Source organism: Monodon monoceros, unplaced genomic scaffold (genome assembly GCF_005190385.1).
Source record: "Monodon monoceros isolate NGI ecotype Baffin Bay Population unplaced genomic scaffold, NGI_Narwhal_1 Super_Scaffold_22, whole genome shotgun sequence".
In the NCBI taxonomy this organism is placed as follows: Eukaryota; Metazoa; Chordata; class Mammalia; order Artiodactyla; family Monodontidae; genus Monodon; species Monodon monoceros.
The window spans coordinates 38,567,571-38,584,564 of NW_021703779.1; the positions used below are offsets into that span (position 1 = coordinate 38,567,571).

Below are 16,994 nucleotides of genomic sequence, written 5' to 3' on the forward strand. Positions count from 1 at the left end.
GCAGATGGCAGTAGGGCAGAGCACTTGTGGTCTTACAGAGCTGCTCAGGGGGACTATTTCACAGTGTCTGGAGGAATAGGCAGAGGCTTAGTCTTCACCCTTCGGCCCCCGCAGTGAAACTTCCGGGCATTTTGGCAAAAGTTTCTCAAGAGCTGAGGTTTGGATTCTTAGAACATCATTGGGTGATGACCAGGTGATCCTTGAGAGCACCATGAGCCTGTTCTGCCTAGACAACCCTGGGCTGGGACTTTAAGAAACCGAGGGGAGTTAGAAACCGCATCCCCATCTCAGTGAAACTAGAAAAAAATAATTAATTAAAAGAAAAGAAATCTTCTGAAAGTTTAGATTCCCGTACAGACTATGAAGCCAAGGCCCCCCTACCCATCGGCTGCTGGGTCACATGTGGGCCTTTTTGGTTCCAAAAATCACGCAACTTCATGTCTGCTATATTGTTTGTGTCTTCTAATGAGCCCAATGCCAGGGCCTTGCCCGTTGAAGGAGATCAATCAAGGGTTGTTGTCTTGAGTTGAACAGTTTTTAGCAAAGAGAAGGTCATTATAGTTTATGTTTATACTTGGAACATAAAGAATAAAGACAAAAGCTTCACACATAATCTCACCCCGTCTACTGTTAACATTTTAATGTATTTCCTCATTAAGATTATACCATATAAGTGGTTTATATATTTTACTTTTTCACTATTAAATTATTTAAAATATCAAACAAAAAAGAAAGAAAGAAACCGCATCCCCTGGGAGAAGTGCAGCATCCTCCCTGTCCCAGGGTTCCCTCTATGCACTGCACTCTTGGGCACTTGAAGCCCACGGACTTGCTGTTACTTGCATTCGGTCAAGGTGCCAGTGGTATAGGGGAACCTTCCTTCTGATTCTGTGATTTTATTTTAAATTTCTATTGGGGTATAGTTGACTTGCAATGTTGTGTTAGTTTCAGGTGTACAGCAAAGTGAATCAGTTATACATATGCATATGTCCACTCTTTTTTAGGTTCTTTTCCCACATAGGCCATTACAGAGTATTGAGTAGAGTTCCCTGTGCTATACAGTAGGCCCTTATTAGTTATCTATTTTATATATAGTAGTGTGTATGTGTCAATCCCTATCTCCCAATTTATCCCTCCCCCGCCATTCTGTGATTTTATAAGCTGGTAACAGCTTTTCGTCACCAGATGCTGTGTAGAGCATGATGATTGAGGTATCTTGGTAGACTGCCTCTGTCCTAATGAGTTCTTCCAATAGTTAAGGGTGCAGAGGGTGGAGGTATGGCCTGTGACTTTCTGGAGGTTTCTGATCAGTGGTAAATATGATCTTCCTTCCTTGGGCTTTTATAACATTTCCTTTCCTGCCTGCCTTCTCCTGTAGGAACGGAAGTTTGTAGGTGGATCTGGTCAAGTAAGCGAGCGGATAATGCACCTCCTCGGGGACAGAGTGAAGCTGAGGTGTCCTGTCACCTATGTTGACCAGTCAGGTGACAACATCGTGATAGAGACATTGAATCATCAACTTTATGAGGTAATTCAGTTTCGTCAAAAAAGAGCGTATATTATGGGACTTCCCTGGTGGTCCATTAGTTAGGACTCCCCGCTTGCACAGCAGGGGGCACAGGTTCAATCCCTGGCGGGGGAACTAAGATCCTGCATGCCGCACATCAAGGCCGAAAAAAAAAGAGAAACTTATATTAAATAGGTCTCCTGTCTTCTGTAGCTTCTAACTAAATATAATCCAAGCAGTGGCGTAATTAATGCTGGCGTATTTCTGACTCGGTCTTCCAAATTACCAGACTTGGTCGACTGCCTTATTCTGTTTTGTTGCCTCACAGTGGCCTCATACTGTACATTGTTACTGCTTACTGTCATTCGAAATGGTAAATGTGATGTTTCACGCTCCCTGCAAAGACTGCGACTCAGGTTTGAGATGGTATCTTGTGTCTGTGTGTTTTAGTGCCGATACGTAATTAGTGCCGTCCCTCCAACTTTGACTGCCAAGATACACTTCAGACCAGAGCTTCCTTCAGAGAGAAACCAGTTAATTCAGCGTCTTCCAATGGGGGCTGTCATTAAGTGCATGATGTATTACAAGGAGGCCTTTTGGAAGAAAAAGGGTAGGTTGCACTTATTCATGGTTAAATTGTATTAAGCAAAGACCATGCTCTTTTAGGAACATTTTATGCTACACACTGAACAGAAAAAAAGATAAGTGTTTCCAGCTGGTAGAGAAAGGATCAGAAATCTCAGTCTGTCCACTCCTCATAGCCCCGGGCAACACAAAATGACCCCAAGAGCGCTTGCTGGCAGTGGGGGGGAAGGAAGAGGTCCCTCTGGTCGCGGGACCACATTGCCCAGACCCCTGGCATATGTCTCACCACTTACTCTTCATGAGCAGAGACAAAGGAGCACCATGGAAAGAGCACTCCTTTGAAGTTACACATCCCTGGGCTCCACTTGCTTACTAGCTGTGAGGCCTCAAATGACACTTCACCTCTCTCAGCCTCAGCCTCTGTGTAAAATGGTAATGAGACCTGCTGTTGGGGTGTTGTGAGGATAAAATGAGGCAGAGTCTGGGCAGATATGGTGTCTGTTGTTGCTAAGCCTTCAGCTCACACTCAAAGGATTCCTTCCTGCCACTTCTTCCATGGTTTCACAGGGGCGATTCCCTCTGACACACCCTCCTCTTTCCCATATATTCCAGGACTCCAGGGCCATCTTCATTTTACTCATGCACTGATCATACCTGACCTTTATGTAAAGGTCACCGAGATGGGTCATTTTCTAATGGGTCTGGGTGACCAACCAAACATCCTTGTATAGTCAGTGTGCGTATTTAATAGTAAATAACTTCTAGAGTTGGGGCAAAGACCAATAGTTTAAGATTTGCCTTCCTCTTAGAAAAAGAGTTATATATATATATATATATCCCTCTTAAATCTCTGGTGAGGTTACTCAATCTCCTATTGATTTTCTTCTGGTTAAGATTACTGTGGCTGTATGATCATCGAAGACGAGGAAGCTCCGATTTCAATAACCCTGGATGACACCAAGCCAGATGGATCGCTGCCCGCCATCATGGGGTAAGTTAGAGCTGGGTGTTCTGCATTTTTCAAACTCTGTTGATGTATTGGTGTGTGTGCTGGCAGAACATGTTGTTTTGCACTAGAGCTCAAGCAATGCTGAATAACCCTACAGACAATTTATGTCATGTTTCCATGTATGAAAATATTAGAGTATGTGGCACAAGAACACTGAGAAACTTTACTAAAATTAACACCACTTTGAACTTGTGCCCATATGTTTCTTTCCCCCATAAACTTACACGTGGAGGACAGAGAAAAAAACGCAGCTAGACAGGCGGGATGGTAGACCACCTTGCCTACAGGATGTTGACAACCATTCTGGAATGAGAACTGTTTTATCCTGTAAAACCTTCCAAAGTTATGTTTTCTGGGCTTTATTCCTTTCTCCATTCTAGACATCACTACCTAGCAAGTGTCAATATGTTAATTGTTGGAATTCCCTGGTGGTCCAGTGGTTAGGACTCCGCGCTTTTGCCGCCGAGGGCCCGGATTCGATCCCTGGTCGAGGAACTAAGATCCCACAAGCTGTGTGGCACAGCCAAAAAAAAAAAAAAAAAGAAAGAAAGTGAAGAAAAATATGTTAATTATTACCCTGGGAGATAAGATGGATGACTAATGAGGAAGTGCAGTTCAAAGGAGAACCAGGCCTTGAGTGTAGGGCACTTTTTCCAGTAGGTCACTCTATGGCTACTTCACCAGGGATGGTCCAGGGCAAGGTTCTGTGTCTGGAAGAGGAGAGCTCTTTTTCTCTCCTACCATCCCCTCACACGGCTGCTCTGCCCTCTGGAGACTAGGGGTCCAGAGAGGGAATCGGAGCTCCCACAAAGAGATTTCTAAGGAGTGCCATAGCCTCCCAGTTGCCATGTCTTTTAGTCCTCCTCAAAGCAATACAAACAAAAGGGCTATTTATTCTACCACATTGCAATAAAAGAGCACAGCTTCTATAGCAGTCAGTGACTTTAGAAACCAGTGGTTTTCCCCTTCACCCCGAGGAGAGTTGAGCTCATGTGCATTGCATCACTGAAGGGAAATTACAAAATCAAAAGGAGCAGACCCATGACCCTAGGGACTTAGAAAAAGGCTATGCTACTGGACTGCCAACAAGACATTTTATAACTACTTCTCTGGCTGTAAAATATAAGAAATAGCACCAGCCTCCCTGGTAAGGGCAGGTGCTCACAATGTAAAGACTATAGGAACATTGCACCCTGTTCATCTCTGACCCCCCTGGGCAAGAAAATACATAGATTGTTTGGGCAGTTTGCCGTCGCCTTCTATGTGCCAAAGAAATGCAGGAGGTTGAGGTAGAGGTTTCAGGAGACTTGTCGGTCAAGATCAATCCAACTGTAGATGAAAGAATATTGATGTTCTTCTTGCCCTGGGTATTAAATATTGCGGCATCTGCTCTTCCGGCATTTCTTTACGTTTTTTAACAAGGACATGTATTGCAGAAGCCTTCTAGATGGTAATGGGCTTATTTAGGCAGCTCCTAGAAAGTGATACTTTGATCTGTTTTATCTGGACAATCGCTTCCACCCTGTTCTTGCCTTGAAGCTATATTGCCTCTACCCTGCTCTTTGCTCTAGGCAATGAAAGCCTTGAAGACAGGGGTGGTATAATTGCCCAGCACTGTTTGTGATAACTAGTGCCTTTTGGAAACTAGAAAGGACCTTGTACTTTAGAGCTGTGAAATGTTCCCAACCCAAAGCCAGGATGTTTAATTTCTCCAATGAAACACCAAAGGAAGTTCAATGATAGTTGTCCGTTGTTACAATTAGATCAAAGAGGTTATTTCATTCATGACTTGAGATTTGACAGATATAGCCAAACCTAACTGCCCTTTATTTTTTTTTAAACATCTTTATTGGGGTATAATTGCTTTACAATGGTGTGTTAGTTTCTGCTTTATAACAGTGAATCAGTTATACATATACATATTTTCCCATATCTCTTCCCTCTTGTGTCTCCCTCCCTCCCACCCTCCCTATCCCACCCCTCCAGGCGGTCACAAAGCACCGAGCTGATCTCCCTGTGCTATGCGGCTGCTTCCCACTAGAAAAGGGAATTGTAAAAAGCACCCAAGATCTAAAAGGGTTTTCAGATAAATCATTTAATCTTTTATCAGATGTTGGTGATTTTCATTGAAATACTGCATAAGTCTAAAATGATTGATTCTTGCAGAAACCTAAAATTTAACTAAAATCATTACCAGCAAGCCACAACATAAAGTGTTAGTTAAATCAACCAAAATCATGACTATGTCCCCAGAAGTTCAATGGTTCAAATTTCTTAAACAGTCCACAGCTTTGTATCTTTGTTTCGCAGAATGATCTCGAATAACAACTCTAAAGGAATTGCCAATCAAATTGAAGAACAGTTTAATTGGGAGGGGGGCTTGAGGGAGAGGATGAAATACCTGTTTTCAGCCCTCACATTTTCAGTCTTGATCTACTTGTCTTTTCGGTCTAGAACAAAAGAATACAATTTTAAAACTTTTTTTAAATGGAGAAAGAATTTCATTGTCCTTTAGCTCATTTGGATTTTTTGAAAGCTTTCTAATAATAGCATAACTAAGGATTTCTTGTCACAATTCAATTCTTTAAAATATACATGCAATTAGTAATATCAGTATAATAAATAGAATCTATTTGATTAAAGGGAAGCAGAGAGATTATAACTGAGTTTTACTGAGTCACTGAATTTGAGGACTATGCTAGGCCAGTTTTCCAGGAAGCCAACTCGGGGATGGAGATTTGGGTGCAGGAGGTTCTTCAGGAACTGCTATGGGGACCGCTACCTGGGGGGAAGGGAAGGAATCAGGATTGAGCAGAGGGAGAGGCTGGGCTCCGGTGTTGCCCCAACAGAGGCCAAAGCCATCCCTTGGGAAACTCTGGAGCGGGGATGGCCCTTCAGAGGTGTCTGCACTGAGACGAGGGGGTGGGCTTTGGTACCCACCACACTCCAGAGCCAGTCATTCTGGGAAGGGATGGGACCTTGCACCAGGCAGTTCTCTGCTACAGAGTGCAATTGCTAGGGAGGGGTTTGGTTGTGAGCTGAGGGTAATGAGCATTCGGTCCTGAAGAGGGATCTGGGTGGCCCACCATGGCAGCCACTACAGGCACTTTTTTTTTGGCCACGCCTCGTGGCATACGGGATCTCATTGCTCCCCGACCAAGGATCGAACCCGTGCCCCCTGCAGTGGAGGCACAGAGTCCTAACCACTGGACCGCCAGGGAATTCCCAACACGCACTTATTGATATTTGTTTTTCCAGCTTTTATCAAGTACTTGGCAGACAGCAACAGTCATTACCAGGATAATCATTTAAAGCAACATTAATTCATCTGACAGTTCATTTCCTACTGTATGCCAAGGGCTGTGCTAAACTTTGGGGGTAAAATATTGAGTAGGAGGTGACCTGTTGTTTAGGATCCCACAGCCTAGCAGGGAGGACAGAGAGGCAGATGAAGACAGTCTGGCATTTGCTCTAGTAGAGGGAAATAATGGGAGGGTGTGGGAGAGTCTATTAATGCTGAGTAGGTGGAGGCAAGAACACTTTAAAGAGACAACTCTTAAGATAAACCACTGTCGCCTAATCGTTCAAATGTAACCTCTCTCTCCAGCTTCATCCTTGCTCGAAAAGCTGACCGCCTTGCTAAAGTCCATAAAGAACTAAGGTAAGTATTTACACCTGAAACATATAAAAGGTTAGCTTTATATTGTGCTTGTTGCACTAACAACAGGATAACAGCATTATGAAAACTGCAATAATTCATTAATCTCAAAATCTCAACAAATCAACCTTTTTGTATTTCACTACGCCCCCTTGACTCAGTCCTTGCCCATATGCGTATATCAATTTAGTGTCACATCTTTGTGTTCATTTTACAGTGGTTGGGAGGTAGGCTTTCCCAGTAAATGGGTGGAGAAAAATCATTTTAAAAAGTTAGCTGTGAATAAAGCTTAAAAGGACAAGTCCCAATCACCTTGCCAGACCATTAGTCTTTCTCCAAGGTTCTCTGACATGTACTTTTCCTGAAAAGCAAATCTATACATAGGTCTTCCAACCTATTCCAACTTGTATACATAAAAGTATGCTCCTTTGATTATCTGGGATACAGCTCTGATGTTCCCTTCTCCCAAGAGCTTCCCAGTAGAAAACAATTATTTTAGGACAATGGCTTTTTTCTTTTTGTCTCCCTTTCTCTCTTTCTGTTTTGTTGTATTTGTTTTGCTTTGTTTTGCACTGGAATCCTTTGTTCAAGTAAAATCTTACCTGGAACTCTTACCTGGAAACACTCATTAGGCTGTTGGGGGGGCTGCCTCTGGACATTTCTGGGCTTCCCTTCTTTAGGGTAACCCTAAATCCTTTGTTAGCTTTTGAAGAGGGCCAATACGCAGGCAAATGTATACTTCTCTCTGCATTTGATTTAAAAATTAAGCAGCAAATCCACTAGCAGCCCTTGCTTTGAGAGCTACTTTGATGACTTTGCAAGTCAGAGAAAGGCCGCAGAAGTTCCCACGTTTGCACACGGATTTGTTTATTTGAGCAGCCGTGAGATTTGATGTCAGGAAGGGGGAACCCTTTTGTTGTTCGCCTACTCACTCAATAGAGGAAGAATTTGGGGGTCCAGTGATGGGGAATGATTTGTTCAAGGCTCCACCGCTAGCTTCTGACAAAGTCAAAAATAGCATCGAATGTGTGCTTTTTTTCATTACGTCACACTAAGCTTGACATTTTCTTTTGGATTTCCTGCATTCCCTCCTTATTAATAGTAAAATAAATACCAGCCTGGATGTAGACATTTGGTTATGATTCCACATAGTGGCTAAACTTCTCAAAATTTGTATAAGGCAAAAACCCTTAGAACTCCGAATGTCATCGACTAAAGTAATGGTTCTCAGGACCAACTGCATCAACATTTCCCAAAGAATGTTTGGAAAATTCTTCTGAGGCTGGTAGATTATGATTTGGTAGGTTAGGGGTGGGGCCCGAGTACTTGTATTTTTTAACAAGCTTTTTGAGTGATTATGGCGAGCAGCCAGATTTAGAAACCAGTGGGTAAATTCAACTTGCACAATGACCTCTTTTGGCCATCATTTAAAGTATGCTCTGTTGGGACTTCCCTGGTGGCGCAGCGGTTAAGAATCTGCCTGCCAATGCAGGGGACACGGGTTCAAGCCCTGGTCTGGGAAGATCCCACACACCGCGGAGCAACTAAGCCCGTGCGCCACAACTACTGAGCCTGCGCTCTAGAGCCCACAAGTCACAGCTACTGAGCCCGCGTGCTGCAACTACTGAAGCCCGTGCGCCTGGAGCCTGTGCTCTGCAACAAGAGAAGCCACCGCAATGAGAAGCCCGTGCACTGCAACGAAGAGTAGCCCCCGCTCGCTGCAACTAGAGAAAGCCCTCGCGCAGCAATGAAGACCCAACGCAGCCAATAATTAATTAATCAATTTTTTAAAAAATAGTAAAGTATGTTGTGTTATTTTTAGAGTCCAGCTAATCAATCAGTGCATTGCTCCAACATCCTTATCTTATATAACTTTTCTAAAAAATTTTTATATTAATGGGAGGAAGGGATGGAGAAGATAATTTCCTGATGTGTTTGTATGAGCTAATCCTTGACTCATTTAATAATGTGAAGTATAGTAAATAATGACTTATATTTCTATTATTACTAGTTTATTGTTTATGAATGAAAAATTGCCTACGAAGTAGGTTGATTAGATTTTAAGGTTCACTCTGTTTTAACAAAGATTTTATTATTTTTTATATACTGAAAATAAGTTAAGCATTATTAAGTTTTTCAGAATAATGATTGTCAATACTTTTGTTTTCTAATTGACTCAAAATGTCAGAATTATTTCTTGTAACACTCATGTGAAGTAGGTAAGAATCAGTCACCTATCTTATCATAGAATAGGAAAGATGGTACCATACTTGGCTGAGGATGGATTTTGATTCAGTAAAATTTTATTGAGCACTTACTATAGGAGGGATGCTCAGGAGAGTAGACCCTCGACCTGCCATTAATTAGCTGAGTGATGTTGAGCCAGTCTCTTCCATGCACTGAGCCTCAGCCTCCTCATGTCTGAAATGAGGGGCTTGGATTAGACAGAGAGAGATAGTCAGGTGGACAGTAGTCTTGAGACTTCTTCCAGTTCTGCCTTTCCTTTATCATTATTGATCTGTAGTATAAATGGTGTAAGTGTGAGCATTTGGATAAATTTATAAAGTTACATTTTGTCCCACATTATTCAGAGAGATTGGGGACACATTTAAAAAATATTTTCTAATATAACTTGGCAACATTAAATTGGCGTCTTTTTTTTTTGGCTGTGCTGCACGGCTTGCGGGATCTTAGTTCCCCGACCAGGGATCAAACCCGGGCCCCCGGCAGTGAAAGTGCAGAGTCCTAACCACTGGACCTCCAGGGAATTCCAAAATTGGCGTCTTTTAAAATCTGTTTATTACTAATAACTATAACCTTCCCTTCCCCCCTTTCTTCCCAGCTCAACATTGTTTTGCCTTTTGTCTCTTTAGCTTCTAATGCTTGTCTTACAGATTTGAATTAAACCCTTTGCCATATTTTTTTACAGTTGCTTATTAGCCTGTAAAAAATATTTTGGAGCACTTTTTTAAAAAGTTTTATTGGGGGCTTCCCTGGTGGCACAGTGGTTGAGAGTCCGCCTGCCGATGCAGGGGACACAGGTTCGTGCCCTGGTCCGGGAAGATCCCACATGCCGCGGAGCGGCTAGGCCCGTGAGCCATGGCCACTGGGCCTGCACGACCGGAGCCTGTGCTCGGCAACAGGAGAGGCCACAACAGTGAGAGACCCACGTACCACAAAAAAAAAAAAAAAAAAAAAAAGATTAAATGGGGACTTCCCTGGCAGTCCAGTGGTTAAGACTCTGCACTTCCACGGCAGGGGGTGCGGTTCGATCCCTGGTTGGGGAACTAAGATCCCACGTGCCATGCGGTGCCGCAAAAAAAAAAAAAAAGATTAAATGAGCTTTATATGTTCATAGATCTTTAAAACATAAATATAGGATAGTTAAAAGACACCATCATACTTACTATAGACTTGTAAAAGAGATTATTTTAGAATTTTACATATTCCAGAAAAGTGACTTAGGATCAACTCCTAAAACTGAATTTCATCTCATTTTCCCCATTTTAACTGAATAGATATGGTATTAGGTAGTGAAAGAGGCAAAAATGTAAAAGAGAAGAAAAATTCTGTTGCATCTTCAAAGCACATGACTGTATTCAGGAAAAGAGTTAATCTGAGTGCAGAGATTCATGGAACTGTTCATACAGAAGGCCATTGATTTTCATTTTTCCCTTAATAAATCTAGTTCATTGGCAAGAGCCCTGGAGCTCATTGTGTTTATTCTGTACTCATCAGTCATTACTTCCTTAACATTTTTTGGTTCTTTTTTATAGGAAGAGGAAAATCTGTGAGCTGTACGCCAAAGTGCTAGGATCCCAAGAAGCTTTACAAGTAAGCAGTCTCCAGCTTTAATCCCTAGCAGGTTCTGCTCTGTTTGCTCTAAGTGGTAAAGCAAAGCAGATTCTGGTTTCCTGACAGTGTTATGAAGAGAAGGAATATGCTTACTGGAGGTTTAACTTCAGCAATCACAAAACACCATTAAAAGCTGCTGTCAGTGCATGCAATTTCTGATGCAGCAGTTTCCTGGGCTGTTTAAATGTTCACTGGATAACTGGCAGCCAGTTGTAATGAGAGGCAGGAGCTACAGGTATTATCTCCAGGGTGATTGAGATCAGTTCCCAGAACAGAGGCCCTGCCCTCTTGTCAATGTCAAATGACTGCTGCAAAATAAAATCCCAGCTGTATCGTCATTTGTTGGTGAAGACACAGTAGTATATACTTGATAAGATAGACTGAATCTGGACTCTCTGCCCAGGTCAAAGTCATACTAATTTGTTTTTCTATCTGAAGACTCTATTCACACTTCATTTAGAAATTTCAGTGCTTTCAATCCACCACTGAAAGCAATTATGAGAATGAAATTCTTTTTAAAGGCCCTACCAGATAGCTGGGGGCTCTTTCAGGGGATTATCTCTGAACTGTTCAAAGAATAAACTTGCAGAATGTGTTAGGGAAATCAGAGAAGGTTCTCTCATGTCCCTTGGGAAACATTTTTCATCTTTAATTGTTCCCTTTTTAGCAGGATTCCCATCATTCACGTTTCCAGCTGAGCGAAGGGGTTCTGAAAAAAGCCTTTTTCTTAGACACTGTGCTTTTCTTCTGCCTTCTCCCTCCCACCCTTTTTTTTCCGGCAGTAATGCCTTGGTAGATGGGGAAGTAAAGTCTGTTATTTAGAGAATGCGGAGATTGGAGCAGACCTTTCCAGAACCTGATTGTTGATGGGGTCCTAAAGACTTCAGAATCTGCATGGAGATGCCCTGTCTTCCAGATATTGGAATACTTCACGTCTCTCCTGGGCAAGAGGTTGAGAAAGTCAAAGTATACACGTTTTGTCAGTTGGTACCTCACAAAAGGCCATTACTTGGTACTGTCGTGTTTCCCCTTAAGTTAGAAAAACGGTGCTGCTTTTTTTTTGGTACAGACTATAATTTTGTTTCTCACAGAACACTTAAAATCTTCATCCTCATGGATTTCAATCATCTTTAGCTATCCAACGTCTTTGAATACTTTCCTTATATTTTATTAACTTCCCACATTTAAAGTCCCTCTTTCTGGAGGTAGAGAAGATTCATCTCTCAAGATTCCTAAGCAGTGCAGATTCTAACAAGGAGACATACACGTGCCTCGAATCTGTAAATGAGAGACAGGAAGAGGTGGCTGTGAGAAGGTGACTAAATATTCTAGCACACGTGGTCGCAGAGCCCAGGAGCAGTGCTGCTTTTTTTTTCATGTAAACTTTCTGTTAAAGCAAAGTACATAAGAGCCTTTATTGTTGACTGGCGGCCTTTCAGCTTTGTCTTCCCTTTGAAATTTTCTCCCCATTTAACTGCAGCCGGTGCACTATGAAGAGAAGAACTGGTGTGAGGAGCAGTACTCCGGGGGCTGCTACACGGCCTACTTCCCCCCGGGTATCATGACTCAGTACGGAAGGTACTACCCAGACACTATACCAGTTGATACAAGGCGTGAGCCAAACTTAGAAATAGAGAAGCAAAGCTCAATGGGAATTTTAAAAAATAGCAATCAGCATTCTTATTTCTAATGTCCCAGATAGTTTGTATATTTCTGGATGTCCATAGGAAAAGAAGTATGTCCGTACATAGGACAGTAGCTGACAGCACATAAAATAATCGTAGAGCACTGGTGAGGATTTCAGATGTTGGCGCTACGTGTGAGAATTCTGCAAGCTGCAGTGTCCTCCAAGGGGCCTTCTCGAGCTCAACTAAACATTTAGTCTCGCACAACTACTCTAGGCTCCTGGACAGCAGTCTACATAGAAGGACATGGGCTAAACATGTCTTGCCGGCAGAGCAGCATCAGACATTCCTCTTCACGGGGAAACATCCTCACTCACGGGGAGTTGACACGCGTGCAAGATGGGAGAGTTCACCTTAGCTTAGAAGCCCCATGCGTCACAGGAGCCATGGTCTCTTATAACAGCCTCATAGGCAGTGTCCAGGGTCCCCGCAAGGGACATGCCCAGTTACAAGATGTACCACACTCAAGAAAGCCCAAAGTTATAGACTCTTCCCAGATATTTACAATTCATGACAGTTTCCCATCCCAGATACAAGTTACCAATGTGGGGATGCAAGAGAGCCATTTTTACCACAGGCAGTGCTGCCTGGCAACATATATGGCATTATACCTTCATCAGGTTTCTAGAGGAACAGAACTAGAAGGTTAACTCAAGGTCACGTGTGTCCACAGAGAAGGAAGAAGGGTTTGTTAACCCTTACCTTACATGAGCTTTTTGTTTGTTTTTTCTTGATTGAATTATTAAATAAGCAATGATTTTAGTTCAATTTTAGGTTTATGCCAGAATCAGTCATTTTAGACTTGTGCAGTATTTCAGTGAAAGTCATCAATATCTGATGAAAGATTAAATGATTCATGGGAAAATCTACTTAGGGCTTGGGTGCTTTTTACAATTCCTTTTCCAAAGGACAGCTAGTGTTGGCTATTTGTGTCAGATGTCAAGCTGAGAATGAATAGCCTTTGTTAGGGATAACTGTATTGATGAACTGGAGTGCTTCTGGAGTCTAGAAGATGGGATGAGGATCATGAATAGCTGAAGCTAAGGATTTCTGAGTTGGAAAAAGGCGTGACAGTGGGTTGAGGTGAAGGCCTTTGGGGCGGAGGTAACGGTTTAGGGGATTTCATGAAAGTGGCTGCAGACGTGGCAGGAGTCAAAGCTGACAAGGTAGGAGGTGACAGTTGCTCATTCAGCCCAACCTTTCCGTGGGTCTCTTCACTAGGACCTCTTCATAAGAGAAGGCCCATTTTGCTACCCTCAGGCAGTCTCTAGATAAATCCATAGAAACTAACTGTACAGAAGTTTTTTTTTTTAATTGAAGTATAGTTGATTTACAGTGTTGTGTTAATTTCTGCTGTACAGCAAAGTGACTCAGTTATGCACTTATACGCATTCTTTTTTATATTCTTTTCCATTATGGTTTATCCCAGGACACTGAATATACTGTTGTTCCCTGTGCTATACAGTAGGACCTTGTCGTCCATCCATTCTATATATAATAGTTTGCATCTACTAACCCCAAACTCCCAGAGGTTGTTCTTTTTTTTTTTGTGGTGCGCGGGCCTCTCACTGCTGTGGCCTCTCCTGTTGCGGAGCACAGGCTCCGGACGCGCAGGCTCAGCAGCCATGGCCCACGGGCCCAGCCGCGCATGTGGGATCTTCCCGGACCGGGGCACGAACCCGTGTCCCCTGCATCGGCAGGCAGACTCTCAACCACTGCGCCACCAGGGAAGCCCACCAGAGGTTATTTTTTAAGGAGATAGACATATAATCCTTCGGGTCTTTCCTTTGCTAGAAATCAGTTTCTCTCCCTGTCTTGCCACTCACCACCATGGTTTCTCCCGGCACCCTGGGAGTGTCTGCATGGCTGGGGTCTGCAGTCAGATGTGATCTCATGAAGAACTCACCCCTTACTGTAGGTAGCAGAACGGGCTGCAAACAGGAAACGTGCAGCACATAGATCTGAGTGTGATCTTAATTCACATTCTTATATTTCTAATTCTGGCTGGCTAGAAAAAGGTCATCATCACCTTTAGTGATTGACGAACTGACGGCCTGATTGTCTCTGGCTTGAAAGTTCAGATCCTTCGGTGCAGGCCCAAGAAACAAGGAGGAACCTTTCACCTTTGGCTGAGTTGCATGAGAGTTTTGGAAACAATCTGAGAGTTTCCTCGTCTTCTGCGGGGTAGATGAGGGCAGTGATTGGCTCATTGATCCTCAGCACCTTCCCAGGTAACTCTGTGTGGCCTCTCTGTTCCCTTGAAGGGTGATCCGCCAGCCCGTGGGCAGGATTTACTTTGCTGGCACGGAGACGGCCACACAGTGGAGCGGTTACATGGAAGGAGCAGTAGAGGCCGGAGAACGGGCAGCTAGAGAGGTAAGACAGGAAGCCTAGTCACCCTCCCTCCCGAGTCCAGCAACATAGTTGGCATCTGGTCTTTCCAGATCTTACCACTGATGGTCTATATGTCCACTTCTCTGCCCCTCACTCCACGCATGAGGCTCATCTGTGGCCAGCAGGGCCTTGAATCTGTCGAAGCTACAGAACCTCATTTCATAATACCATGGCCACTTTCTTTCAGGTCTTGAATGCTTTGGGGAAGGTGGCAAAGAAAGACATATGGGTCCAAGAACCTGAATCAGAGGTAAGTTTGGCAGCTCCGTCTGCATAGACCAGGAATTGCACGTAAAAATCTCTCATCTTCTAGCCTCTGATGTCATTGTAGATGCCACTCTCCAGGGCAGATCCACGCACTGATTTTACAGATATGTTTTGCCCCTCCTTGTCCATGTAAGAGTTTTCTGCTAAAGATCTATGTTCATTCATCCAGGATGTTCCAGCTGTAGAAATCACCCACACCTTCTGGGAGAGGAACCTGCCTTCCGTGACAGGCCTGCTGAAGATCGTCGGATTTTCCACATCGATAACTGCCCTGTGGTTTGCGGTGTGCAAATTCAGGCTGCTGACCCGATGCTGAAGTTTCAGCTTCATGCTTTCTGCTTACTCTTTCCCAGCATCATCAAAAGCAAAATGTTGACAAATTGAAAGGCTGTGTCGTCGGATCATTTTTAAGTGCACTGATTTAACCCCTCAGTTTAATCTCAGTGTATCACCTCCTTAATTTCCGTAAGATCAAACTCCATCTTGTGATTTGTCTGTAGACCAGCTCGTATTGATTGGTAGAAGATAACCTTGTGATCAATTTCTTAATTTCAAGAAGTTAAAGTTGACATGCTCATGAGAAACAATTTCTGTGTCCTGTTTTTCTCCCCTTTAACACAAAACGTCTGATGAACGCAGAAGTGAAGCATTTAACTTTCTCCCTGTAGAGGCCGAGTAGGTTAAGGCCCAGCCTGTGACTGTCCTTTGAAGTCCTTAACAGAGGGTGAAGTGTAGGCCCAGACCCCAGAGACTCACAGCTTCCTGAGGTGAGCAGCTCCCACTTTGGATGAGGGAAAGCAGTGGAGGTAGGATTCAGGCCCTCAGACCAGTGAGGGGACAACATCTTGTGAGCAGCTGCCTCAGGAATCTCCTGACCACTTCTAATTCCTGTGAAGTTTCTAGACATCTAGGCTTCGTGCTGGTTTGTTTGTATCTGTCCTCTTTTTCTTCTTAAAGAGGACAGTGTTTACCAAAGTAGAATGCATAAATTGACTTGCTGTGACTTGTCTGTAGCTCCCCAGGTGAGCAGACTCAGATAGTGGCAAGAGTGTCCCCCAGGAGGCCTCCCTGACTCGCTCTGCGTGAGACCGACTGCAATAGGCTTCTTCTCGTCCTCCTGGAAGGTGGCTAGACTTGGCTTGTTGTCCATAACATTCTCTGCCAATTCCAGGGAAACTGTAGTTTCCTTTTTTCAGGTACACCCTGGCCTTCTGAAGGCCCCTAGTGGCATATTTTTTTTTCTACAGCCATAGTAAAATTAGGCAGATCTGTTAACTTAAACATGTCTTCAACATGGTTACCTTTGAGTAAATACCATCATGCCAATTTCTCTCAAATAAGTACTGAAATACACGACAAATTTCTGATTGTTATTTCTTTCTTTCTTTTTTTTTTTTGGGCCTGCTTTGAACACTAATTTTTTCAAAGTAAATGCTTTGGGCTCCGTGGGACACTCAGCTAAGAGCATCGAGGGGGCGCTGAGAGTGTTATTTCTCAAGACTATCAAATACTGAAAGGAAATGAGGGATCTTACTATAACCCCACTTGCCTTAGTTATTAAGATTTATAAAAGACATGAAATTGAGTGATTTTATATATGAAGACTAAGCTCTCTGTCTTAGGAGAAATGTGGGCTCAGAACAGTGCTCACCTCTTATCTCTCTCATTTTAAAAACTGTCAGGGGAGTTCCCTGGCAGTCCCGTGCTTAGGACTCGGTGCTTTCACTGCCGGGGGCCCTGGGTTCGATCCCTGGTCAGGGAACTAAGATCCCGCAAGCCCTGAGGTGCAGCCAAAAAAAAAAAAAAGACTGTCAGATTTAAAAAAAACCCTTCCAAAGGTTTCAGCCATGAAGTATCTTTTTTTTAATATAAATATCTGGGAAAAATCAACACAGATGTGATCAAATAAAGCCGTTAAGAAGCTTCTGTGGACTCAGCTACCCAGGTGGTAGATACCCAGTAATACCTTATCCTGCATCATTGATGAATGAGGCCTTTCATTTTAAATGAAGTTTCTAGCTAGCTGAAGCTTAT

At 43.2% G+C, this 16,994-nt stretch overlaps 1 protein-coding gene across 1 annotated transcript in view; it reads left to right on the forward strand.

Annotated features, from left to right (window-relative positions):
• Nucleotides 1–15,544, forward strand: part of MAOA (monoamine oxidase A) — a 73,124-nt gene extending 57,580 nt beyond the window's left edge. The window contains exons 7-15 of the mRNA XM_029240493.1: nucleotides 1,379–1,528; nucleotides 1,958–2,117; nucleotides 2,987–3,083; nucleotides 6,709–6,762; nucleotides 10,536–10,593; nucleotides 12,095–12,192; nucleotides 14,564–14,675; nucleotides 14,881–14,943; nucleotides 15,130–15,544. Of these exons, the coding sequence (XP_029096326.1) occupies nucleotides 1,379–1,528; nucleotides 1,958–2,117; nucleotides 2,987–3,083; nucleotides 6,709–6,762; nucleotides 10,536–10,593; nucleotides 12,095–12,192; nucleotides 14,564–14,675; nucleotides 14,881–14,943; nucleotides 15,130–15,276 (939 nt within the window). The 3' untranslated portion in view covers nucleotides 15,277–15,544. The remainder of the gene's footprint in view (nucleotides 1–1,378; nucleotides 1,529–1,957; nucleotides 2,118–2,986; nucleotides 3,084–6,708; nucleotides 6,763–10,535; nucleotides 10,594–12,094; nucleotides 12,193–14,563; nucleotides 14,676–14,880; nucleotides 14,944–15,129) is intronic.
• Nucleotides 15,545–16,994: the final 1,450 nt, after the last annotated feature.